The following is a 26,010-nucleotide window of genomic DNA, read 5'->3' as shown; positions in this document are numbered from 1 at the left end:
TACTTGTGTGTCAGTAAAAAACAAAATCCTAATATTTCAGGAGTAGTGAGATATCATTCTCACTACTTTTTAGGAGGATCTGGAGTTTTTAATATTTGTTTTCAATAAATCTGTGCCAAAAACTATCCTATGACTTTCCCCTCCCCCAATCCACCACCCAGTTGCAATAAAGCCCTTACTTTATTTCAAACAACAGGCAATAGTAAATGTAAAAGCTTGCTGATGTGGAGGGAGAGAAGTTTGAATACTTTAAAAGGATAGTCAAACATTTTAAACTAAAACAGGCTATTTGCAAGAACTTCTGATGTTGTTTGTATGACTTAAATTTTACAGTCTGCTTTTTTTGATAGAAAAATGGATGGGGGAAAAGAACAAACAAAATGAATGTTTATTGTATACTTGCCTCAGAGGTCATTCCTGAGATAAATCTGTAGTTCTTTTTTTTTCCCTAAGTGAAGAGTAAAATTGGGTCAGTCTCTTGCATTACTTTGAAAGTTGCAATTTAAATTTTACCAAATTGGTATTGATTTATGTGTGAATTCAAGTAACCAATAAGTTTCAAACCTGACTTAATTCAGACACAGGGAAAAGTCAGTATTAGACTTTTAATGAAGTCCTAAAAATATTGGTATTCTAGTTTCCATTGCAATAAACAGCAGGGAAACAAAAGGGAAAATCCCTCTTAACCAGGTAGTTTATCTTGAACTCACTTAAAAATCTGACTCATTAATGACTGTCATAATCTTATGCAACCAGACTGAAATTAATAGGGTCTTTTAGGTTCAATTAAATTGAAAGGTTAGGACAAGTAACATGCAGCAGATGAATAATGTGTCTATGAGGGCACTATTACCTCATGCAACCACAAGTTAGTCAATGTCAACATATGCATTACAAACCCCATTCTTATATGCACTTAAATAGGCAAGGTGAGGGTTTATCTCTTTGGTATTTTTTATTAGATTCTAACTGAGCTACTCTAAGCTTATTAGATTTTTTTTGTTGGCCTTATGGATAATTCCTTGTAATTCTTCCTAAGGTGAATGGTTTGTACCTTATGTAAAAAAAATGTAAAAGAGAAGTAGAATTTACCTCTTAAGATGTATGTGCCTTGGAGTAACTATTTCACAGCTAATTCTTGTATGATAATGTAAGGGAAAATTGGGGGGAAAATCCACAAAATGCTTTATATTGAAGCCCAGAATGCTTCAATTCAAAAACATTATTTGAAACACTAGACATTAGCTTTCTTTTCATGTTGATTCCTATATCACTATCCCCCTATCCCTTTATCTTCAGACAACTAGGTAGGGTGTGCTTAACATACTGCCTTCATGGATGAAAATTCTTTTACTTGCTTCTAAGATCGTAGGGTTGAACTTTAAGGAATTTAGCAAGTCAACTCTGGTACAACTCATGTCATTATTAAAATAAAGTGCTGAAACAAAGTAATATGGTAAATATATTAGATACTTTTTAGAGTATAATGTGCTCTATACTCTATAGAGTATAAGACAAAAGTCATCATTTTTATCATTTAGTAAGATAAATGTTAATTGATTATGAAAAATCTTTGACCATAAATTAGTGAGAAGGGCCTCTACTGTGTTACTAGACTGTGAATATTTTGTACTAATTTTTAGGTTGTGTATTAATAGAATATGGTTTTGCACCCAGGGTATACTTATCCCCTGGAAAAGGAAACGGCAACCCACTCCAGTATTCTTGCCTGGAAAATCCCATGGACAGAGGAGCCTGTTGACACTACAGTCCATGGGGTCACAAAGAGTCGGACATGACTGAGCACACACACATACTTATGTGGGGATGGTATATTTTAAACAGCAGTGGATAGCTAAGACTAGACCATGTTTCTTCCCTTATGCAAGCAAGAAATCAACTTCCTTATCAAATGAAAAACTGATCTGTATGCTTTATTTAAATATGTCTGGCTTTAATGCAGGCCATAAGCTATCAACACTTAATGAAACCTTAGAGAAAAGAGTCGTCTTTGATTTTTTTTATTAATTATGTAACTGCCATAGGCTTTAGAAATTGAAAAAAATGATGTTGAAGAGAATTTGCAAGAATTCAACCAGGCATGTATATATTGAGAAAGCTAGATAATATGTTTATACTATACAAAAACAGATAATCTTAAAAAGAAATCTTTTAAGAAATCAATATTTTTAGAGATATGTGTTGAAGTATATGTGATTCAAGTAGCAGGACATCTGAGATTTGCTTGTTAAAGAAAGAAGAAAAAAAGAGAAAGATGAAACAAAAATAATAACATTTTGAATTTTGTAATCTTGATGATGTGTGGCAGGGATGAGAGTTCATTATGCTACTCTACTATTATATATGTCTGATTTTTTTTCACAAAAAATGAACAGGTTTTGCAATCATAGAACTTTTAGATTTGACTTAACTCACTTATTAATTAATAGCAATTGAGTGAACTATAATTCTAATTTTGGAAGAATTGTCGAAAGTTGTATTGAAAGCTGCAGGGATATATAAGTCTTGCTTTTGGAAATCAGTATCAATATTTGGTCTCCAGTAGAGATATACTTTTTATAGAAGATTGGTTAGGAGATGAATTTTTTTAAAGAAGGAGAAATGTAGCAAGACTTCAGGATAAAATTGTAAATTAGATTACTTTTGCTAGGAAGCTATTATTATTGTTCTCTTTATCCACACACATACTTCCCCTCTCCTGCTGCAAATACCTACGTATCTTTAATTTAATTTTTTTATCATTTTATTTATTTATTTTTGACTATGCTGGGTCTTCGTTGCTCCATGCGGGCTTTTTCTCTAGTTGTGGTAAGTAAGGGCTACTCTCTAGTTGTGCTTGGGCCTCTCATCACAGTGGCTTCTCTTGTTGCAGAGCATAAGTCTTAGGGCTCACGGGCTTCAGTAGTTGTGGCATGCAGGCTCAGTAGTTGCAGCTCCTGGCCTCTAGAACACAGGCTCAGTAGTTGTGGTGCATGGGCTTAGTTGCTCTGTGGCATGTGAGATCTTCCCTGGCCAGGGATTGAACCTGTGTCTCCTGCATTGCCAGGCAGATTCTTTACCAGTGAGCCACCATGGAAGCCCCCTAAGTATCTTTAAATGTTTGATCAGTGCTGTGTTTTTTTTTTTCTTTTTTGGTGGATGTGTATATGGAGACTTTATTTTTCTTTATATATATATATATATATATATATATATATATATATATACATATATATATATATTTACTTTTTGTTTTATATTGGAGTATAGTTGATTAACAATGTTATGGTAGTTTCAGGTGTACAGCAAAGTGATTCAGTTATACATATACATATACATATGTCTATTCTTTTTCAGATTCTTTTCCCGTTTAGGTTGTTACATAATGAGCACAGTTCCCTGTGCTACACAGTAGGTCTTTGTTGGTTATCCATTTTAAATATAGCAGTGTGTACAAGTGTTGTGTTTTCTTGATAGAAAGCTAATAATAAACATACACTAAGGTAGTTGGCACTTGAATGCCTTTGTCTAATTTTGGTATCAAAATAGTGTTAGTCCTATAAAATAAGTTAAGTATTCTATTTTTTGAAAGTGTTTGCTTTCCCATGATTAAGTTTTAAAACGGTTAGGTACAATTTGTATACAATACATATGCATCCATTTTGTGTACAGTCTGATGAATTTTGACAAATGTATATAACCATGTACCCATCACCACAATCAAGATATCAACACAAATATTACCTGAGAAAAGTCCCTCTGCTCCCTTTTACAGTCAGTCTCCACACTCCTACACCTTTCCTTGGCCCCAGACAACCACAGATCTAGTTTCTATCTTTACAGATTAAACTTGTCTTTCCTGTAGTTTCCTGTAGTTTTAAGTAGACTCATATAGTGGGTACCCTTTTGTGACTAGCTTTCTTCCCTCAGCACAGGTTTTGAGATTCATTTCATGTTGTTGTTGTGTATATTGATCGTTCTTTTTTTTGTGAAGAGTATTCCATATCATAATAGCATACATCACATTTTAGGTTATTTCTCATCTGGAGCTATTTTAAATAGATTTGGTGTAAACATCCATGTATAAGAATTTGTATGGACATATGATTTCATTTCTGTTGGGTAGTCCTGCTGGTAATATGGTATATGTTAGTTTCACTTTATAATGAACAAACTCTAATTCAAAATGGCTATATACCATTTTGCGTTCCCACTAGCAATCTATGGGAGTTCCAGTTACTTCAGATCCTTGCTGACATTTATTATTATGTCTTTGATTTACCCATTATTATACATTTTAGTGGTATCTCATTGTGGCTTTAATTAGTTAATTATCTATTTTCTGATAAATAGTGATGATAAACATCTTTTCATGTGCATATTTGTTATTTATTATCTTCTGAAATGTCTACTCAAATTCTTTTCCCATTTGAAAAAAAAAACTGAGGTGTTTCTTATTGAACTGCAAGAATTCTCAATATATTCTGGATAAAAGTCTTTATCATATATATGCAATGTGAATACTTTCTCCAAGTCTTTTGCTTGTCATTCATTTTTTAATGATGTCTTGTGAAAAGCAGAATTTTAAAATTTTGATGAAATCTTATTTATAATTTTTGTATGGTTTGTGTTTTTGTGTCCTAAGAAATCTTTGTCTACTTCAAGATTGTGAAGATTTTCTCCTATATTTTTGTCTCAGTTTTATACTTTTAGTTTTTATTAAGATCTATAATGCACTTTGAGTTAACTTTTTTTGTATGATGTGAGGTAAGGGTTGAAGTTCCTCTTCTTCCTCATATGAAGATCCAGTTACTTTAGTCCAATTTGTCAAAAAATTGTTGGTTTGTAGTTTTCTTTTAATTTCTTTGACTAGTTTTGGTATCAAAATAAAGTTAGTCTTATAAATTGAATTGAAGTGTTCTGTTTTCTAGAAGTGTTTGTATACATAAGTTTGATATTATTTCATTTTTAATGTTTAATAGACTTTACCAATGAAGCCATCTGAGCCTGGAATTTCATTTGTAGGACTATTATTAATAATTTAATTTTTAAATTAGATGTGCGATAACATATTTATTTAAATCTTTGAGTCTTTTTTTTTGGTTAACTTTGTCTTTCAACATATTTGACTATTTCAGAAAGATTACCAATTTTGTCTTACAGTTATTTTAATATTCTTACTGTCTTTTTTAATATCTATGATATAAATAATGACATTTCATCATTTACTCTTGATATTTGTAATTTGTGTTTTCTCCTTTTTTTCCAGCTTTATTGAGATATAATTGACATGTAACATTGTATAAGTTTAAGGTGTACAACGTGGTGATTTGATATACGTATATATTACGAAATGATTACCATGATAAGGTTAGTTAACAGATCCAGCACATCATATAATTGCTTCTTTGTGTGGGTATGGTGAGAATATTTAAGATTGATTCTGTTAGCAAATTTCAAGTATAAAATATAGCGCTTGCATGCGTGCTAAGTTGCTTCAGTCATGTCCAACTCTGTGCGACCCTATCTATGGACTGTAGCCCACCAGGCTCCTCTGTCCATGGGATTCTCCAGGCAAGAATACTGGAGTGGGTTGCCATGCCTCCTCCAGGAGATCTTCCCAACACAAAGATCAAACCTGTGTCTCCTGCATCTCCTGCATTGCAGGCAGATTCTTTACTGCTGAGCCACAAGGGAAGCCCATACAATACAGTATTATTAACTATAGTCAGCCATGCTTTCCTGAGACCCCAGAACTTATTCATCTCATAACTGGAAGTTTGTACACTTTGAACAACATCTTCCCATTTCTCCCAGACCTCAATCCCCTGACAATCACCAATCTACTCTGTATGAGTTCAGCTTTTTTAGCTTTCACATATACGTGAGATCAAACAGTATTGTCTTTATCTGACTTATTTCACTTATCATAATGCCCCAAGTTTCATCTGTGTTGCAAATATTTTCTTCCTTTTATAGAGTCCCTTTTATTTTGTTGATTGTTTCTTTTGCTATATAGAAGGGAATGGCAGAATTCCCCTTTTTATGACTGAATAATATTCCACTGTGTGAGAGGGGATGTGTATCACATTTCCTTTATCCATTCATTCATTGGTGGATAGCTGGTATGCTTTCATATGTTGGTTGTTGTGAGTAATGCTGCAATGAAGATGAGAGTTTAGATATCTATTTGAAATAGAGATTTTATTTCCTCTGACTACATATCCAGAAGTGGGATGGCTAGATCATATGATAGTTCTATTTTCAATTTTTTTTGAGAAAACTTAATTCTATTTTCCATAGTGGCTATACCACTTTACATTCTCACCAACAGTGCAAAGTAGTTCCCTTTTCTCCACATCCTTGCCAGCACTTGTAATCTCTTGTTAGCCATTCTAACAGATATGAAATTATATCTCATTGTAGTTTTGATTTTCCCAGGTGATTAGTGATATGAGCATCTTTTCAAGTACTTGTTGGCCCTCTGTATGTCTTCTTTGGATCCAGTTGATAGTGCTGTTCAGGTCAACTGTATCCTTACTGATTTTGTTTCCTGTTTGATCTCTCAGTTATTGGGAAAGGGATGTTTAAGTTTCCAATTATAGTGATGGATTTGTGTATTTCCCCATACTTTTGTATCAGTTTTGACTCAAATGTTTGACACTATTGTTAAAAGCATACATTCTTGTCAAGTTTTTTGTCTCCTTAGAGAAGTGACCTCTAAATTACTTTTTAATATTTTTATCCTGAGAATTTCTCCTTTCTGAAGTGTTCTTTGTCTAAAATTAATATAGCTGCCCCAGTTTTCTCTCGATTCATGTGAGCAAGGTTTATCTGTTTCTGTCCATCCATTTAGGTTCACTGCATCGTTATATTTATAGTGGATTTCTTATATTCAGTATATAATTGGTTCTTATATCTTTATTCACTCTTGATAGTTTCTGTCTATTAATTGATGTATTTAAACCATCTATATTTAAAGTGATTATTAATATATTTGAATTAATATCTACTATTTTTGTAACTTTTCTCTTTGTTACAGTTTGTTTCTTTTTCTTCTCTTTTTCTCCTCTGGTTTTAAGTGAGCATTTTACATGGTTTCATTTTCTCTCTTCTCATAGCTTAACAATTATGCCTCTTTTAAAAATTTTAATGATTTCTCTTGAGTTTTAGCATAAAAATTTTATATAAAATTTATTTATATATTTATTTATTTATAATTAATTAATTTATTTAATTTTCCTTTTCCCTGAAGCACTTCTTTTAACATTTCTTTCAGTACAGGTCTACTGATAATAGCTTTCCTCAGTTTTTGTTTGAGAAAGTATTTATCCTTCAGAGCTTTTGAAGAATAATTTTACTGGATATAGAATTTGCATGATGTCTGATGAGAATTTGCTGTTATTCCTATCCTTGTCCTCTAGAAGATATTTCTTTTCAGATTTTGTGTCTTTTGTCATCTTCAATTTGAGTCAATATAAGTAGATATCGATTTTTGGGGGTATTTATCCTGTTTGATATTCTCTGAACTTCCTGAGTCTGTTGTTGATATCTGTTGATTTTGGAAAATGCTTGGCCATTACTTCAAACATTTATTCGACTGTAGTCTTTCTTTATTGTATTTCTGGTACTTACATTACATACATGTAATACCTTCAGATATTGTTGCAGAGTTCATGGAATTTTTATTCTGTTTTAGGGGGGCATCTTTTTCATTCTTTTTCTCTCTGCATTTCAATTTTGGCAGGTTCTGTTGAGCTGTCATCAGGCTCACTGATTATTTCCTCAATTAGTCTAGTCTACTTATGAGATTATCAAAGGAATTCTGCATTTCTATTATACTGGTTTTGGTTTTGGTTTCTAGATTTTCTTTTGATTTTTTCTTAGAGTTTTCATCTTTCTGCCTGTTACCTATCTTTTCTTCTATATTGGCTACTTTTTCCATTAGAGCCTTTAAATATTAATTATAATTATCTTTAATTCCCATTCTGTTAATTCCAAAATTTGTATAATATCTGAGTCTAGTTTTGATGATTGTTTTTTCCCTTTTGACTGTGTTTCAGCATGTCTTGCCATTGTTTATTTAAAGCCAGACATGATGTATTGGGTAAATTGGGTAATAGGGACTGAGGTAAATAGTACTTTAATGTGAGATAGTAGGCATTCTGTCAATAATTGTTAATGAATAAATGAATGGTTGAGTGATGAATGTTCATATAACAAGGTCTAACTCTAAAATGAATGTTGTGGTTCCTTTAAGGTTTTACACCCTTTGGGAAAAGCAAATGAGCTTATTTTTTTTCTAATATGAAAATATTTTTTGTCAATGGATGATGACAAACATTTTACTCTGTCAGTTGATTAAGCTTTAGAGCTGTAGGGGGCCATTGTTATTTATCTAAACTACTAATACCATGTATGGTATAATATGCTTGTTTCCTCCTATTTGTATTAGATTTTATGAATCTACTATAAAATTTTTATGTATTTCAAATTAGAACATATTGCTATTATTATTAAACTGCTACTCCATTACTGTCAGGGCTAGGAAGAAGCCAAAATTATGTTACCTGCCTGTCTGCATACACATACATGCACATATGTACACATACATATATATATGTTATATATATTAATACAATATGCACGTTAATATAGAGGCTGTCACATATGCAGACATACTCCCAATAATAGCTAAAACAATGATAGTAGCATTAAGATTTTTTAAGAAAGTTCTTATAATAAATTCTAACAAATTGAATTATTTCAATGATTAAGTCTTTGCTATGACATGCAGTAATACAAAAAGTATAGGTAAAACCAATCAGGTAATTACTGAATTAAATGTCTAGAATTACAGGACGGAATAAGTACATGTGTGTGTGTGTGTGTTATAAATGCTAAACCTACTGAAGGAGAATTCAGTTCAGTTCAGTCGCTCAGTCATGTCCGACTCTTTGCAACCCCATGAAACGCAGCATGCCAGCCCTCCCTATCCATCACCAACTCCAGGAGTCCACCCAAAACCATGGCCATTGAGTCGATGATGCCATCCAGCCATCTCATCCTCCGTCGTCCTCTTCTCCTCCTGCCCTCAATCTTTCCCAGCATCAGGGTCTTTTGCAGTGAGTCAGCTCTTCGCATCAGGTAGCCAAAGTATTGGAGTTTCAGCTTCAATATCAGTCCTTCCAATGAACACCCAGGACTGATCTCCTTTAGGATGGACTAGTTGGATCTCCTTGCAGTCCAAGGAACTCTCAAGAGTCTTCTCCAACACCACAGTTCAAAAGCATCAATTCTTCGGCACTCAGCTTTCTTCACAGTCCAACTCGCACATCCATACATGACCACTGGAAAAACCATAGCCTTGACTAGACAGACCTTTGTTGGCAAAGTAATGTCTCTGCTTTTTAATATGCTGTCTAGGTTGGTCATAACTTTCCTTCCAAGGAGTAAGTGTCTTTTAATTTCATGGCTGCAGTCACCGTCTGCAGTGATTTTGGAGCCCAGAAAAATAAGGTCAGCCACTGTTTCCACTGTTTCCCCATCTATCTGCCATGAAGTGATGGGACCAGATGCCATAATCTTAGTTTTCTGAATGTTGAGCTTTAAGCCAACTTTTTCAGTCTCTTCTTTCACTTTCGTCGAGGCTCTTTAGTTCTTCTTCGATTTCTGCCATAAGACTGGTGTCATCTGCATATCTGAGGTTATTGATATTTCTCCCGGCAATCTTGATTCCAGCTTGTGCTTCCTCCAGCCCAGCGTTTCTCATGATGTACTCTGCATATAATTTAAATAAGCAGGGTGACAATATACAGCCTTGATGTACTCCTTTTCCTATTTGGAACCAGTCTGTTGTTCCATGTCCAGTTCTAACTGTTGCTTCCTGACCTGCATACAGGTTTCTCAAGAGACAGGTCAGATGGTCTGGTATTCCCATCTCTTTCAGAATTTGCCAAGTTTATTGTGATGTACACAGTCAAAGACTTTGGCATAGTCAATAAAGCAGAGGTAGATATTTTTCTGGAACTCTCTTGCTTTTTTGATGATCCAGCGGATGTTGGCAATTTGATCTCTGGTTCTTCTTCCTTTTCTAAAACCAGCTTGAACATCTGGAAGTTCACAGTTCATGTATTGTTGAAGCCTGGTTTGGAGAATTTTAAGCCATTACTTACTTTACTAGTATGTGAGATGAGTGCAATTGTGTGATAGTTTGAGCATTCTTTGGCATTTCCTTTCTTTGAGATTGGAATGAAAACTGACCTTTTCCAGTCCTGTGGCCACTGCTGAGTTTTCCATATTTGCTGGCATATTGAGTGCAGCACTTTCACAGAATTCAGTCACTGTCAACTTTAAGAACTTTGATAAGCCACTCTCCATTTTGCAAGAAAAACGAAGAATGAATTTGTAGGCAGACACGAATGTACTAATTGGTTGAGATAAATTTCAGCTGCCATAAACGAATTAAGTTACCTTTTGCTCATAGTACATGGAAGATTATAATAACAAAGGTTTCCTTGTTTCAGCTACCTTCCCTATCTTTGCCATGGTTTTCTATCTTCCCTACCTTTTCACTACGCATGCACACACACAAATGCACGTACATGTACATACCTCACCCAAAATCTTAGTATGTCTCAAATAGCTTGCTTCCTCTGACCCCTAGCATCTTTGCAGTTAGATGAAAGGAAAAAAGTGTGAAGTAGAAAAGATGTAAATTGATTATATTGATATCATTGGCTTTAGAAATCTAGCTTTCAACTCAGAAATGTTTATACTAAATGTGAACATTGCTTTTTACACATGTGGAAAGAGTCTAGGTCCTAGATTCTTTTAGGCACCTTGCTTGTTAAGTATCTTCCTAAATAAGTTCAGAATCTTGAGTTCACTTAGTTTAGTAAATTGTATATAAAGCCCAAAAGTAGAAGTGAATTCCAAACTCTGTTTTAGAAAACACATGAAGAAATGGTAATAGCTATCCTAGTGGGTAACTGTTAAATCTAAAAATGTTTGCCAGATGTGGGTAGAGAAGTTTCTGAATACATCCCTTAAATTTCATCTTTGTTTTTTTATAACAAGTGATTCATAGCCAAGATCAGTTATGACTAAGAACAGATCAAAGAGAATAAATGGAAAATAATTGTAAAGAAAGATGTCCCTTTGTTCCTTTGTATTTTTCTGCTACAAAGCGAAGACGTAGTTTTGAGATTTTATAATTGTCACAATTTAGACTATAATTATTTCATTACTTTCTGAAGAGAAATTTAATCATATTGAAAATGTTAGGAAACTATTCTTTCTGTAATTGTAAATGTGTTATATTTTTGAAGAACTGAGTGGTCATCTACTTATTTTAGTGAAGAATTTATGTTTAATAAAATGAAAGGCCGAGTTTAAAGTACCATGGTTTTCTAAAAAGAACAATGATGTTAATATATTAGCAACATGGCAAAAATGACTGCTTAGACAAAAAATTGAATTAAGCATTTTAAGATTTTCCTTAGTTATATATATTTTCTGTTAGGTTTGGAAACATCTGTTTTGATTTTTAGAAGAAATCCTGACAATGCGTATTAAATTTTTACTCAGTAGTCTATATTACGCTTTTTTGTTTTTACAAATCTTCCAAAAGAACCAGTATTAATTGTGTACCAGAATCAAAAGTAAATTATTATTTTGTGTTACAAGAGATGCATGTTTGATCCCTGTGTTGAGAAGATGCCCTGGAGTAGGAAATGGCAGCCTGCTCCAGTATTCTTGCCTAGAAAATTCCATGGACAGAGTCGTCTGGTTGGCTACAGTCTGTAGGGTCCCAAAAAGTCAGACAGGATTGAACGCACCCGTGTGCGCGCACACACACACACACACACACACACACACACACACTGTATTACTTTTGCAATATTAAATGGTCATATAATATATGGTGAAATGACATAAAATGTAATCACAAATGAGCTGCCTGTATATATCTTAAAACATAAAACATTCTTTCCTAAGATATATCTCTTTGTATCTGACTATCATAGAAAGGGGAAGTTTGTTTTGTTAAATATAATTTCAAATGAAAAAATGTCATTTGCATAGAAAACTATGTACTTATATTTGAGAAAAGCATGTGTAACAATACATTAATATATATGATAAACTCCTCAGTTACAGAAACTTAATGAATAACCTTTATTGCATATCTCTTGGTCTCTATATAGCAACCACCTTGTCTCTGACTGATGATGCCATTTATTTTGACCTGAAACCTGCCCGCTAGCCCATTTATTACTGCTTATATGATAGTACATACTTTCAGTATATTATTCACCATCAAGGGGGATATAAATGTATGCTACTTCACAAATTATGTCTGTTATGGTTTACAGTTGATCAGTATGTACTCTCTCACTAATGTACAATTTATTTGATTCCAGAGATTTACTGAGCAGCTGCTATATTTACCGAATATATAATGTATTATGGATACATTGATAATGAAAATAGTCTTCTCTTCTGAAGGAACATGTCTTTTTATCACTGTCTCTTTTCCTCTTTTCCTTGGTCAGTTTTCCAACCCTTGATTGTTTCAATAACATCTTCTAACTCACTCTTTTTTTGTATTCTTTTTTTCTTTCATAATAATACTAAGACTTAATTTTTTTGTTTCCTCTGATTGTACAAAAACAGTGCTGAGTATGTACTGGCACTTTTGCTTGAATCTAGGCAACCATACTAATAGTCATTGTATTTGTCACCATCACCTCAGTTTCACTTAAGAATGTCTTTGCTGAAGCAGAAGAATTATTAATTTTATTAAATCATGACCCTTAAGTACATATCTTTTAACAAATCATCTGTTTCACAAAATGGGAAGTATGTATACCTCCTTTTGCTTCATGTCTTAGTCTGTTGGTTGTTATAATGAAAAGCGCGTGTGCAGTTGTTTGAGATGAACTAGCTGCTTTTTCCCAGAACACAATTTTTATTTAAAAGAACAAATGAGAAACTATGGGAGGTTAGCAGAAATTCACTTGAAAAATGAACAAAATAACTTACTATTCAAGGAAAACAACCAACCCTGTTTATTGCCAATGATAAAATTTGAACTTTTTTGAGTGAAAATTCAAATTTAGTAAAAGTTTTGTCAGTGTGAGCCTGACAGCTTCCTAATACTTAAAACTTTTCTAGTGAGATTGGTGCTAATTGATGAAACAGAATACAAAGAGATCATTGATAACGGTTTCAGAATCTACATTGCAGCTGAACTTTTTAAGAAATTTCTAGCAGTCAAGTTTTATTGTAGAATCAAAAAAAACTACCATTATCTGAAAGGACTAATGAAAATACTCTTTCCTTTTCCAACTATATGTTAATGTAAGGCCAGATTTTCATCATATACTTCACCAAACCAAAAAACCACAATAGATTGAATGAAGAATCAAATATGAGAATCCAGTTGTCTTCTAATAAGCCAAATACTAAAGAGAGTAGCAAAAATATAATTAAACAATGCTATTATTCTCAATGACATTCTTCTGTTTTAGAAGATTTTTAAAATTAAAGTGGTTATTTATATTAGCATGTGTTGAGTTATTAATGAATCCAGTCATTTAATTATTAAAATGGATTAATAACTTCAAAATTTTCTCAGTTTTAATTTTTATTATGATAAATATCACTACACGCAACCTCATTAAAAAAAGGTCTTTGGGGTCATTGATACTTTTAAGAGTGTAAAGGATACCAAAAATTTAAGAAGCTGTTGTAGAGATATTCTTACATATGTGACCAGGAGTTATATTTAAGAATCCTCATAGCATCATTGTCCATAGTAGCCCCATATCAGGAACTACAGCAAATTCTTCATCATTGAATGGATAATTAAATGGTGTATTTACAGTGAAAATCTATATAGCAGTGAAAATGAATGGTGTAAATAGCTAGACAGCTCAGCAGAGATGATGCATTCTAGCAGACTGCTGAATAAAAGAAACAAGTTATAAAAGAATATGTACACTGTGTTTCCACTTTTATAGATTTCAAAACCAGGCAGAGTTAGCATATATTGTTTAGAGTTGCATAGGGAATGATTACCCCAGAAGTCAGGATAGTGGTTCTCTCTCAGGGTAAAAAGAAGGATATAACTGTTAAGGTGAGTACAGGAGACAAGTTCTTATTATTCTGAAAATGTGTATTTCTTAAATTTGGTGGAGATATCATGGATGTTTGCTTTATAATTTTTCTTTAAAATGTAAATTATGTTTTATTCTCTCTTACATCATACAGTATGAACATAAGAGAATAAAATTAACCTCCCCAGAAAAACAAAACAACAAACAAGAAAATATGATTAAGAAATATGATAAAGGACTGGTGACTGGTGACTAATTTCACATATGTTGTATATATTGCCTGCTATGAAACTCAGAATCAATAAACCATCACACTTTTACATTATTTTTAAACAAAGGTGAAGTTTATCTTGAAGCAGTTGTTATAAGAATGATTCATAAGACCTCTGTTTCTTGTGGTCTTATTCAAAACGACTTTATACTCAGTTTGGCAGGATGCAGGGCTTTTCCTAGGCGCTGCTCTATTGTGCACTTGTGTTAAATGTCACCGTGGAGAAATCTGAGGTTAATCTGATTATTTTACTATTACAGGTACTTTGTTCTTTTGCCCTGTGTTGCCCCAAATAGATTTTATTTTTCATGTCCAGTAATTTTACTAGGATGTGACCCAGTGTGGATACACCTGTGTCAGTTTTTCCTAGGATGTAGAATAATTCACGTTTGATGAGATTTGAGCCATTTTTTGTACTTGAAAGTTTTCTTGTACTTTTAAATCACTTTTCTTAGTGTTTATTATTTTGATTCTTCTTGTTGGGAATAATAGTGATACGTATATTGGATTCTTTTACTTTGATCCTCTTAAAAACTCTGCTCTTTTTACTTCTGTGAGGAATATTTTTAGCAGTTGCCTTTTTTTCTTTTTGCTACCTCAGCGTGGCCTTTTTCTTGTAATAGTTTTATTTTCCCCCTCCTCCATTTATTCCCTCTGACAGTTCATGTTTTCATGTCTTGTCTTACCATATCTTCCCTGATTACTTGTATCTCTACATTGAATTCTTGTTTTTCTGAAATGATGGCTTTGTTAAGTTTGGGTTCATACCTGTCCAATTTTTATCTTTTCTGTAGCAATATTTTTTTCTGCCAGATGTCCTTCATCTTCTGTTTGTTTTTTCCTGTTCTTTTTTTCTTTTTAAATATTTAATATATTTATAGACACACTTCTTTTTCCTTTTGAACCACACATCTTTGAATGAGTTTGATTTTTCTGGATGAACTACTTGTAGAAGGTTATGTTTTATAGGGACCAGAGCTACTTTGTCAACAGAAATGTATTAGTGATATACAGTATTGCATGACTGAAGTTCTTTAACCCTGTTTTATTTTGTTTTGTTTTTTTTTGATAACTACTGGCAGGGTAGAATCTCTCTTTCACCTTTCCTCACTGACAGACTGATTCCTACAAATATGGTTTGTTTGACTCCCCAGTTAGCCCCATCTACTCTTCTGACAACTAGAATAAGGGTGTGTATTCCCACAGTTTGCACCCTTATTCCAGTTGTTTATAAGAAAGTATTGTTGCTTCTGTCCCTCAGGTTGTTGCACTTAACTTCGGAGAACATGCTCCACTCGTTTTAGCTTAGATCAGTTATTACTGTCCCCTCTGTGTGTCTTTCTTCATTCCTCTTTGATTTTTCTGTATTTAGTCATACTTCCATGTACATTATAACGTGGTGGTTTATGGTTTTACAAGTTTTCTACTTTTCATTAAATGTGGAGTTTATATTTCTTTTTTTCCCATTTTTTTTATTGCTTTTGAGTGATATATTGGAGGAAAAGGGAAAACTTTTTAAGAAACTTATTTTAAGAAATAAGAGTGTCCTTTAAACTTTCGAGATACAATCAGAAATACTAAGATATGAGAAAGGGAATTCCTAGTCTTTCATTTGTATCGCCTGGGGGAGGATTAGCTGAAAATGTTCATCATACAATTTATTTCCTGGGAAAGAAAGAAAGCAAAAAGCGCACTTTGTTTTAATAGATTTTGTACTTCATTTTCTGAAAAGTTAAGACTAATTTGTAGTGTTTTGGTTTCAGAATTACTTAGCTTTCCATAATTGGCTATGCTATCCTTGTTATTATTTAGTCACTAAGTCGTGTGACTCTTTGGAACCCTATGGCCTATAGCCCACCAGCCTCTTCTGTCCGTGGAATTTCCCAGGCAAGAAAACTGGAGTGGGTTGCTGTTTCCTAAGGATGTTATCCTAATCTAGTACAAACCTCTGTCATTGGATTTGAAATTTGTTTTTGCCTTACTTATAAGCCAATAAATTAGCTTATTACTGTTGCATGGATGCTAGCGAAAGGATGAGTTCCTGGATCAGACACTTAAGCACAGCAAGTAGTATAAGCATTAACATATTTATTTTGGTTCCTTTTGGAAGGAACCCAAAATCCCACATGGGCAGCACAGTATGGCCTCAGATAAATGCCACACAAGTAGTGGGTTATATCAAAACTGAGAAACAGTGAGCTTGGGGAATCTAATCCTTCTGTGTGTGCTACGTTGCTTCAGTCATGTCCAACTCTTTGCAGCCCTATGGACTGTAGCCAGGCTCCTCTGTCCCTGGGATTCTCCAGGCAAGAAAATACTGGAGTAGGTTGCCATTTCCTTCTCCAGGGCATCTTCCCAACCCAGGGATTAAACCTGCGTCTGTTGTCTCCTGCATTGGCAGACAGGTTCTTTACCACTAGCGCCACCTGGAAGCCCAGTACTTTTGTAACAAGTGATAAGTAAACCTGCTGTTTGTCCAGGGAGATGTAACCTCATTTCTCAAAGTTATTCTGAGAAATGTCCTGGGGCCCGGGTTAAGAGCAAGCCTTGCAGACTTATACTCAACAAAATGTGGAAAATCACAGGAGCGTCTCTCCCATTTCTCTCTCTCTCTCTCTACCTATATGTGTCTTTATCTCTCTCTGTCAAACAAATGAGAATCATTACCTAATCTGAAGTGTTTTATTAAACACATAAAACCAACCATGATAATGTTCTCTTCCTATCACTATTCTTTCAGTGGAGTGGGCACCAGGTTCACCAACTCTCCTTTGTTCTTTTTTTTTTTTTTTTTTTTAATTATTATTTACCTCAAGAGCAGGGAGCTGAGTTTATTTTATATCTATTTATCTATCTTTCCTTAGATCTTGGCACATCATCATTATCAGTCCCAGCAAGAACCCTTCTTGTTTTAATACGTGTTGTGCTTAGTTACTCAGTTGTATCCAACTCTTTGCGACCCCATGGACTGTAGCCTACCAGGCTCCTCTGTCCATGGAGATTCTAAGCAGGAATACTGAAGTGGGTTGCCATGCCCTCCTCCAAGGGATCTTCCCAACCTGGGGATCGAACCCATGTCTCTCACGTTGCAGATGGATTCTTGACCATCTGAGCCACGAAGGAAGCCCAAGAATACTGGAGTGAGTAGCCTATCCTTCCTCCAGGGGAACTTCCCAACCCAGGAATCAAACTGGGGTCTCCTGCATTGCAGGCAGATTCTTTACCAGCTGAGCTACCAGGGAAGCCCTGTTTTAATATATGTAAATGTATATTTCTATATTCCCGTTTTTACTCCCATTTCTTCCCCTCTTTCCTTTAATAAATTTGATACCTATATTTGGGCTCCCCAGGTGGCACTAGTGGTAAAGAACCCACCTCCCAGTGCAGGAAGCATAAAGGATGAGGGTTCGATCCCTGGTTTGGGAAGATATCCTGGAGAAGGGAATGGCAACCCACTCCAGTATTCTTGTCTGGAGAATCCCATGGACAGAGGAGCCTGGTAGACTACGGTCCATGGGGTCACAAAGAGTCGGACATGACTGAAGTAACTTAGCATATTTGAAATCATATGTATCCTTGCAAAATATTGCAGATTGTTTTATATATGTCTGTTTATTTTTTAACTTTTTAAGTTTGAAATGTTTTCAAAGTTATGGAGAAAATGATATAGTAGAAAGAGTTCCCATATGTCCTTGAGTCGTATTTTTTTAATTGTTAATATTTTGCAACATTTCCTTCTTTTTGTATATGCATGTGTATTGTTTCCTGTACTATTTGAAAATAAGTTGAAGACATGTCCCCTATCCCTAAATATTTCAGTGTCTCTTTCCTAAGAAGAAAAAATAATCTCTTACATAACCGCAGTATGATTATCAAGTTAGTTTAACATTGATGCACTATTATTATCTGATATGTAATCCATGTTCAAATTTCTTCAATTGTCTCAGCAGTGTTTTTTTTAATCTTTCCCTCCTCCAGTCTAGTTTATGTTGCATTTGCTCATGTGTCTTCAATCTTTAATCTGGAACAGTTCCTTGGCCTTTCTTTGTTGATAATATGTATGTTGATAATATGTATGTAAATTTTGTTTGTATGATATACTGCTATAGACATTGTTCCTTTTCTCAATTTTTCAGTGTTTCTAAGATCCACCTATATTTATGTGTAGACATCTATCTTGTTTGTTACTTCCAACTTATGCCTAATTTTCCATAGTATGCATCTGCCAAAGTTTACTTATCCATTCCCCAGTGACAAACACCTATATTGTCTTCAACTCCTTGCTATCGTAAATAATTCTGTCACTAACATCCCCATACATCTTCCTTTTAAGAATATTTCTGAAATATCTCTCCAAGAATAGAATTGCTAGGTCATAATGTTTCTTCTATTTAATTTAATCAAAGTACTGCTGAATTGCCCTATGAAACAGCTGCCTTACCACACTTTAACTGTTGTATACTAAGATCTCAGTTTCTCTATACCATTGCCAACATTTAGTCCTAGGTAACATTCTCATTTTTGCTAATATAATGGTTTAAAGTTTGCTCTCATTTATTTTCTCTAATCACTAGTGAGTTTCATTTGTTTTGCCAAACACCTCACTGATAGAGTTTCCTCAGGAAGGAACTTTTCTGTAATACACACACACACATACACACACCACAGGCGTGCACATATATACACACACACTCCAGCCTGGTCAATGTTCTAGAGGGATATTTTGAAGCTGATGTCATGAATGGCAATTGTAAAGTCCCATTTCACTTCGTGTCACTGTCAGTAAACCAGTTGACATTAGTCATATCATTTCTCGATTTCTTACATTTTAAATATAATTTGCAAAAGTATACATTCTCCTAGACAACTGAAACCAAGATCCTTAAGACAGATATCTGCACCTGACCCTTAAACTATGAAGATTGTGTAGAAATAGAATTTAAGATTTACTTTTTCAGATACTTGAATTCATCAATTTTCAAATCTTTTCCCTTATTTACTTCTGAATTTTTAAAAACTGTGTACCCTATTGGCGGAGAAGGCAATGGCAGCCCACTCCAGTACTCTTGCCTGGAAAATCCCATGGATGGAGGAGCCTAGTAGGCTACAGTCCATGGGGTCGCTAAGAGTCAGAAACGACTGAGCGACTTCACTTTCACTTCTCCCTTTCATGCACTGGAGAAGGAAATGGCAACCCACTCCAGTATTCTTGCCTGGAGAATCCCAGGGACGGCGGAGCCTGGTGGGCTGCTATCTATGGGGTCGCACAGAGTCGGACACGACTGAAGTGACTTAGCAGCACACTGGTTCTAACTGCCAAACTGGTAAATATACCTCTTATTAGTTTGCATAATGAATTTAATTGATAATTAATATTTCTAAGCCACAAGCTTTATTTTTTAGAGCTGTATGTCATCCTGACTGCAAAAACCATGGAAAACGTATTAAGCCTAACATTTGTGAATGTCCCCCAGGACATGGTGGAGCAACCTGTGAAGAAGGTGATATTCAAATTAAAAATCAAATAATAAAACCAAAATAATGCAATCTTTAAAAAAAAAAAAAAAAAAACAACTGTGTACCCTATTGGGTATTTTTCAGTTGGTGTCCAAAATTTGTTATGTCTAACTAATTGCAAAGGATAGAATTTCTAGAGTACTGAAAAAATTACTGTGTAAAACGTAAAAACCTCCTTAAATATTTAACAGGCTCTAGATTCATCCACTTCAGTAGAACTTACTCAAAGTCATTCTTTTTTATGGTTAAGAAATATTCCATTGTGTATGTGTACCGCTTCATTATCCATTTGGTTCTTCTTTTATAGTCAAATTTACATCTTTTTTCCTCTTCTTTAGCTCAGTGTATCTGCTGCTCCTTTCCCTTCCAGAATATCAATCCTAATGCGTATTTTAATATTTCTTAAAAACGTGTTTTTATGCTTTAAAGTACTTTCAATTATATCAAATATCTCTACAACAAAAAATTTAAGTTGCAATTACATTTTTAAAATTTCCTGTGATCATAAAAAATCTTTTTTCTGGATTACATGTTCATGACATTACAATTATTAATAATTGATTAGAAGAATATATACATATTATGAATTTTAATAAACAGTTAAATATAAAAGTAAAGTTTATGTTAGAAAATATATCTTTATTAGGCTTGATCTTAGCCAAAAGACCAAGAAGCAATAGAAGGTGTATTTTTAAATGTATATTTTCAGTTACTGTATTTATCTCTGTACTGTTAGAATAAGACAGAATTTCATCACCAGTTCAGCTTTCTTTATTTTTTTTCTATAGATGTGAATGTTGAGAAAATTGGATCACATAAGTAGTTGAGATGAAGAGATTTTATTATAGAAATATCACTCAGTTCTTTAAACTTGTTTTGAATTATTTGTTAAAACATAACCTTGGGGATCTATCATCAAAATTTTTAACAACCCATCAGCTGTTAATTTGATTATATCATCCTATAAATCTGATGAAAGCAGGAAACTACATACATCACTCAATCACTGAAATCATTCTTCTTAGTGCTGACACCGTTTCTAATTGTCTCTTTCCTTGACACCCATGTGTTTATACCCTGAGGCAATGAACTATTACAAAATTATGTATGAGTGAAAGGTAAATTTTTCTTTTGTAAGGTGGGAGAAATATAATTTCAAAAGAAGCTTTACTTTCATAGAAAAGAGTAAATAAGAAATTGTGGAATCTTTAAAGAATGATTTTCTTAAGCCATCTGTGCCTGCATACACCTATCTTAACATAACTCAGGGATTTGTATGAGACTGTTGCTAAACAGAAATGATATTTTTAAAGCTGTCATTATTTCAAAAAAATCATAGTAGCATCAACCTTTGTGAGAAATATAGACAATTAAGTTTATTGAATTATAAATTTACAGTAAGGAACTTTTTAATGTAAATCTATACCTGTAAATTTATATATGTTTTGACAAAACGTATATCTAATTCAACAAACATTATATTCCATCATTATGTTCCTGGAAGAGGTTGACTTGCATGTGTTGATGTCAAACCCAAGACTAAGTATTGATATTCTTGGAAGGTTATTTGGTGGTTTCATTTAGGGCTCTCATATAATTCTCTTCTTTTGCTTATGTTACCTGGTAGGCTGCAGTCCATGGGGTCACTAGGAGTCGGACACGACTGAGTGACTTCCCTTTCACTTTTCACTTTCATGCATTGGAGAAGGAAATGGCAACCCACTCCAATGTTCTTGCCTGGAAAATCCCAGGGACGGGGGAGCCTGGTGGGCTGCCGTCTATGGGGTCGCACAGAGTCAGATACGACTGAAGCGACTTAGCAGCAGCAGCAGCAACTTGTGTTAGTCCCTACACCTGAATAATTAGTTCCTCTTCCCTCCCCCTGCCATATCTGTCTTAATGATAGCTCTTTTATATTATATTTGTGAATTAACCTTCCCATACATGTCTCAAATCTAATCCCTCTTCTCTATACCGTGCCCTCATTCAGATCTACATCATTTCTCAATTGGTTATCGTCTTTTTTCTGTGCTCCCTGGCTCCATTCTCTTTCCACTCCATTGTCACCACCACAGAATTACTATAATAATTTTTCTAAAATTTGGATCAATTCCAGGTTCTCCTGCTTAGAAATCATCAGTTGCTCTTACTGACAAATCTTTAAAGTCTGTGCACTTCCAAAAGTGTTGATACTTTCTTTCATTTATTAGCTTGAGACTATCTGTTCTCAACTACTTTTCCAAATTTTTCTCCAGCAACTATTCTTATCTGTTTTTCACTTGTGTCACACAAATGACTTATTTCCTTGAACAGATATAATGGTGCACTTACTAGAATGTCACAGTGGACACAAGGATATTTTTTAGTGATTTCACCTAAACTTCTGGCTACTTGTGATGAAAGACTTAAATTTATTCATATGCAGTGATCCTTTACAGAAAAATTTCATGATTTAACATTGAGATATGTTTTTAGATCACATTCATAGCACTCAGCATGGCTATAGGACACAGGAAAAAAATGACAAAGAAAAGCTTTAAGAAATCAGAGAGGCCATGTTAAAGAAAAGGCTATATTCATAATCCTTAAATGTACAAAGATTTTTCAAGAGGTGGTTTGAAAGCACATACACACACAAACATAAATTACATAATGTATTGAATTCTCCTTTATACATATTAATAAAAAGTTTTTATGTTTGGCCTATAACCTAGAACTCTATGGATCATAACTATCTTTTCATAATTCTGTTTTGGATTCAGTATTGTGAAGTAGCTTGAACTCTAGCAGGTTTTAGGTAGGTTCTACTAACAATTTCAACACTTAAAACTGTATGATTTTTATGGGTCAATTATATATCCCCTGTCTGTTCAAGGAGAGACTGTGTCATATGAGATAACATTTGAGAGTATATTATAAATTTAAAGAGATTTAGAAACACATTATATCATTGAATTATTCCTTAATCTCTTTACATTAATCCTATATTTCCTTAGAGAATCTAGTCTATCTTGATAGAAGCCATATGTTGATAGGGCTAATAAATGATCCAATAAGGAAATAAAACATACTGAGGATTTGTTTTATTTTTTTCTTATTTTTTCTTTTATGTGTCTTATGTTTCTTCCTTGTCAAAACAGTTTTGGTATGAACCATGATGGAATTGGAAATTCTTGTGGGACAAAAGGTCATGAAGCAGCAAAACTTATGGCAGCTCACATTACTGCAAATACCAATCCCTTTTCCTGGTCTGCCTGCAGTCGAGACTATATCACCAGCTTTCTAGAGTAAGTAATCTCTGGAGAGTGATGATGAATTGCTCCAGAAGTAAGCCATTGATAGAAGCCTACTATGTAGTACTTCAAACTTTGCATAATGAGTAACTTTTATAGATCCCAGTGATACTTCAGACTGTTTCCCAAATACTTTAATATATCATTGTGGCAAATTTTTAATTTTTTCCTCATACTCAAATAGAATACAGACTAAATTAGGGGGACACAAACAGATTAAGGAACTGGAGTAAGATTGTAAAAGGGGTTGATGATGTGAGTTAGAAATGTTAAATAAATGGGAAGCAATGTCAGAAAGAATTTAGATTTACATAATTTAGTAATGCATAAGCCAAGCCTTATTTCAGTGATTACATATTTCATTTTGTTTGTTAAAAAAAAAAAAAAAACTGAGTTCTGTAGAAATGCCAAAGTATCTAATAGTAACAAACAACAACAACAAAAAACCAAACACCCAGGAAATGAAAATAAGAAAATGAAAATTTGTCTTTGAAAATATATTAAAGTGACTCATCTTTTCTCCAGTTTGAGAACTTCTTTGCTGGTCCTTTAACGTATATTCTAAGAGTCTGGTTATTTAAATTTGAAGACTATAAATTAGCTCAGGTGTAACTATGTTTAGGAAAGCAGATGGTTTTCCATATTTCACCTGCATAGAGCTTTAAGATTAGCCTTTGGAAACTGTTAGACTTAGGTCTCACTCTCTAACAGTGTGACCTTGGTCATGTTACTTAACCTTTTTAATATTCAGTGACTTCATTTGTTGAATAAATTTGGGTAATGATACACATATCATCAAGTTGTTATGTAAATAATTATGTATAACACTATAATGTATATAAAACACTTAATAGACATTCATTACATGGTATATTAAATAATATCAAGGTTTTAAGCACTATTGCTCTATCATTACCTTCAACTGTTTTCTGCCATTTTTTTCTGAGGAGGAGATATTAAGTATTCTGAAAAAGTTGGTCATACATAAAGTACAGGAGAGCAACAGAAATTCATTTTAAAAACTGTCTTTGTTTAAAGTTCACCTTAACATGATTATAGTGTAATGCTTTAGCAATTCAGAGGGAGACCTGGGTTTGATCCCTGGGTCAGGAAGATCACCTAGAGAAGGGAATGGCTATCCACTCCAGTATTCTTGCCTGGAAAGTTACATGGACAGAGGAGCCTGGCAAGCTACAGTCCATGGGTTGCAAAGAGTCGGACACAACTGAGCGACCAACATTTTCTTTCCAACACTATGTAGGGTAACATTACTTATTAAGATTTTGGTTCATATCTGCTAAGAACCAGATTATATTCTTAAAACTTATAATTGCATATTTTTAAAAGCCCCAGACAAGAGATTTTATGAATAAATTACTGAGAACAATGCTTTGCTCAATCAAAGATCAAAAGACAAGTGTTTAAAATGGGCTCTTTTGAATTCATGTAATAATGAAATTGAAGGAATTGAAAGTATTTTTAGAAGGTAGCTCTTCTGAATAACTATACTATAACCTAACAATTTTTAATCTTTGTAATAGATAAATTATAATACTTGTCTTGTGCCAAAACTGGGTGAAGGACCACAGAAGATTTGTTTGACATCTTTTTGTAGTTTTTTAACACAAAGCACTAGCAATATCATTTTCTGAGATGTTTTAACAAGATCATATAACCTAAATTTTAAGCACTGTTGAAGATCTACTCTCCCCAGAAATCAAGCCAGATCTGGAATTTCTCCCTTGACTTGGCTCATGTTTTTATAATGGAATCTTAGTATCTATCTTCAGAAAGACAAACTGTATGAATGCTCAGTATTCCTGTGCATTTTTGAAGACTTTCCTTTACGTATTTTTTTTTCTTCCCCAATTACACCGTTTCTCTTTCCTCTGTCTTGTTTCTGTTGTACAGCCCATTTGCTAGAAATATCTCTTTATACTAAATACAAGGACTGGTTTTGATCTCTTGCCAGACCCTGTGTAGTTAAAACTGTATTAAGGCTGTTAAAACATTCCAAAAGGGAATCCCTAAATTGCTGATAAAATACAGTTAAGAAATCACCACTGGTTTGGTGAGAGATGTAAAATTATTACTAGTTGCAATAAATCATTCCACTGAATTAATTGAAAGAATTAATCCAAAAAGCATTATGTAAGCCTTATTGCCTTTTTGCATTTTCTATGTGTAAGCATAATTAGTGTTGACAGGGTTCTAGTGGGTTTATTATCCTGTATTTTATAAATATATTTCTGTTGCATCCTCATGGGAATGCTCACAAAATTAAAGCCATTAGTAAAAGATAGATGTGAAAGACAATGGGTAGGGATTTGGGGATAAGTCGGCATCTTTTCCCCCCTCTTTAGTAGTAAACTAAACAACTCTGATTGTAATCTGACCAAGCAATAAAGATTTTTTAAACACATGGCCCTTTAAAAAGGTCAGTTCACTGGAGCACAAAGATATAATAGTAACTTTCTTGAATTTCTTTGTTCTTCTTTATTAATGCAGGGGACTTAATTGCTTTAACAGCTTTGTGTGATATTTTAAAAAATCCAGTGATATTTTGATTAGGGATTGAGGTTACATTTATGTTTTATAGTTGGCTCAAAAAGACTCATAACATTTTATTTTAGTTTCTCTTCTCAAGAAAAAGAAATCTTGAAAGATGAATTGTTTAGGAACTGCAGCCCTGCCAACAGAATGCATACTTTTCTCTACTTAGTGACTATATAGGCCAAAGATGATGGTGGATTTTAACAATAAGCTTTCTATGATTTATAGAGATTCACTATTCACTATGTTCAAC

At 33.7% G+C, this 26,010-nt stretch overlaps 1 protein-coding gene across 6 annotated transcripts in view; it reads left to right on the top strand.

Moving 5' to 3' along the window:
* Window positions 1-26,010, top strand: part of ADAMTS6 (ADAM metallopeptidase with thrombospondin type 1 motif 6) — a 278,314-nt gene that overhangs the window by 112,682 nt on the left and 139,622 nt on the right. For all 6 annotated transcript variants that reach the window (XR_014061715.1, XR_014061716.1, XR_014061717.1 and 3 more), the window contains exon 9: window positions 23,052-23,198. Coding sequence is in view for 3 of the 6 variants with exons in the window: in XM_081518235.1 (XP_081374361.1) it covers window positions 23,052-23,198 (147 nt within the window). In the remaining 3 variants the exon portion in view is untranslated. The remainder of the gene's footprint in view (window positions 1-23,051; window positions 23,199-26,010) is intronic.

Source organism: Giraffa tippelskirchi, chromosome 8 (assembly GCF_054371585.1).
Source record: "Giraffa tippelskirchi isolate mGirTip1 chromosome 8, T2T-mGirTip1v1.2.pri, whole genome shotgun sequence".
Lineage (NCBI taxonomy): Eukaryota > Metazoa > Chordata > Mammalia > Artiodactyla > Giraffidae > Giraffa > Giraffa tippelskirchi.
Note: the sequence above shows the minus strand (reverse complement) of the source record. Positions and strands in the feature narration are given on the sequence as shown.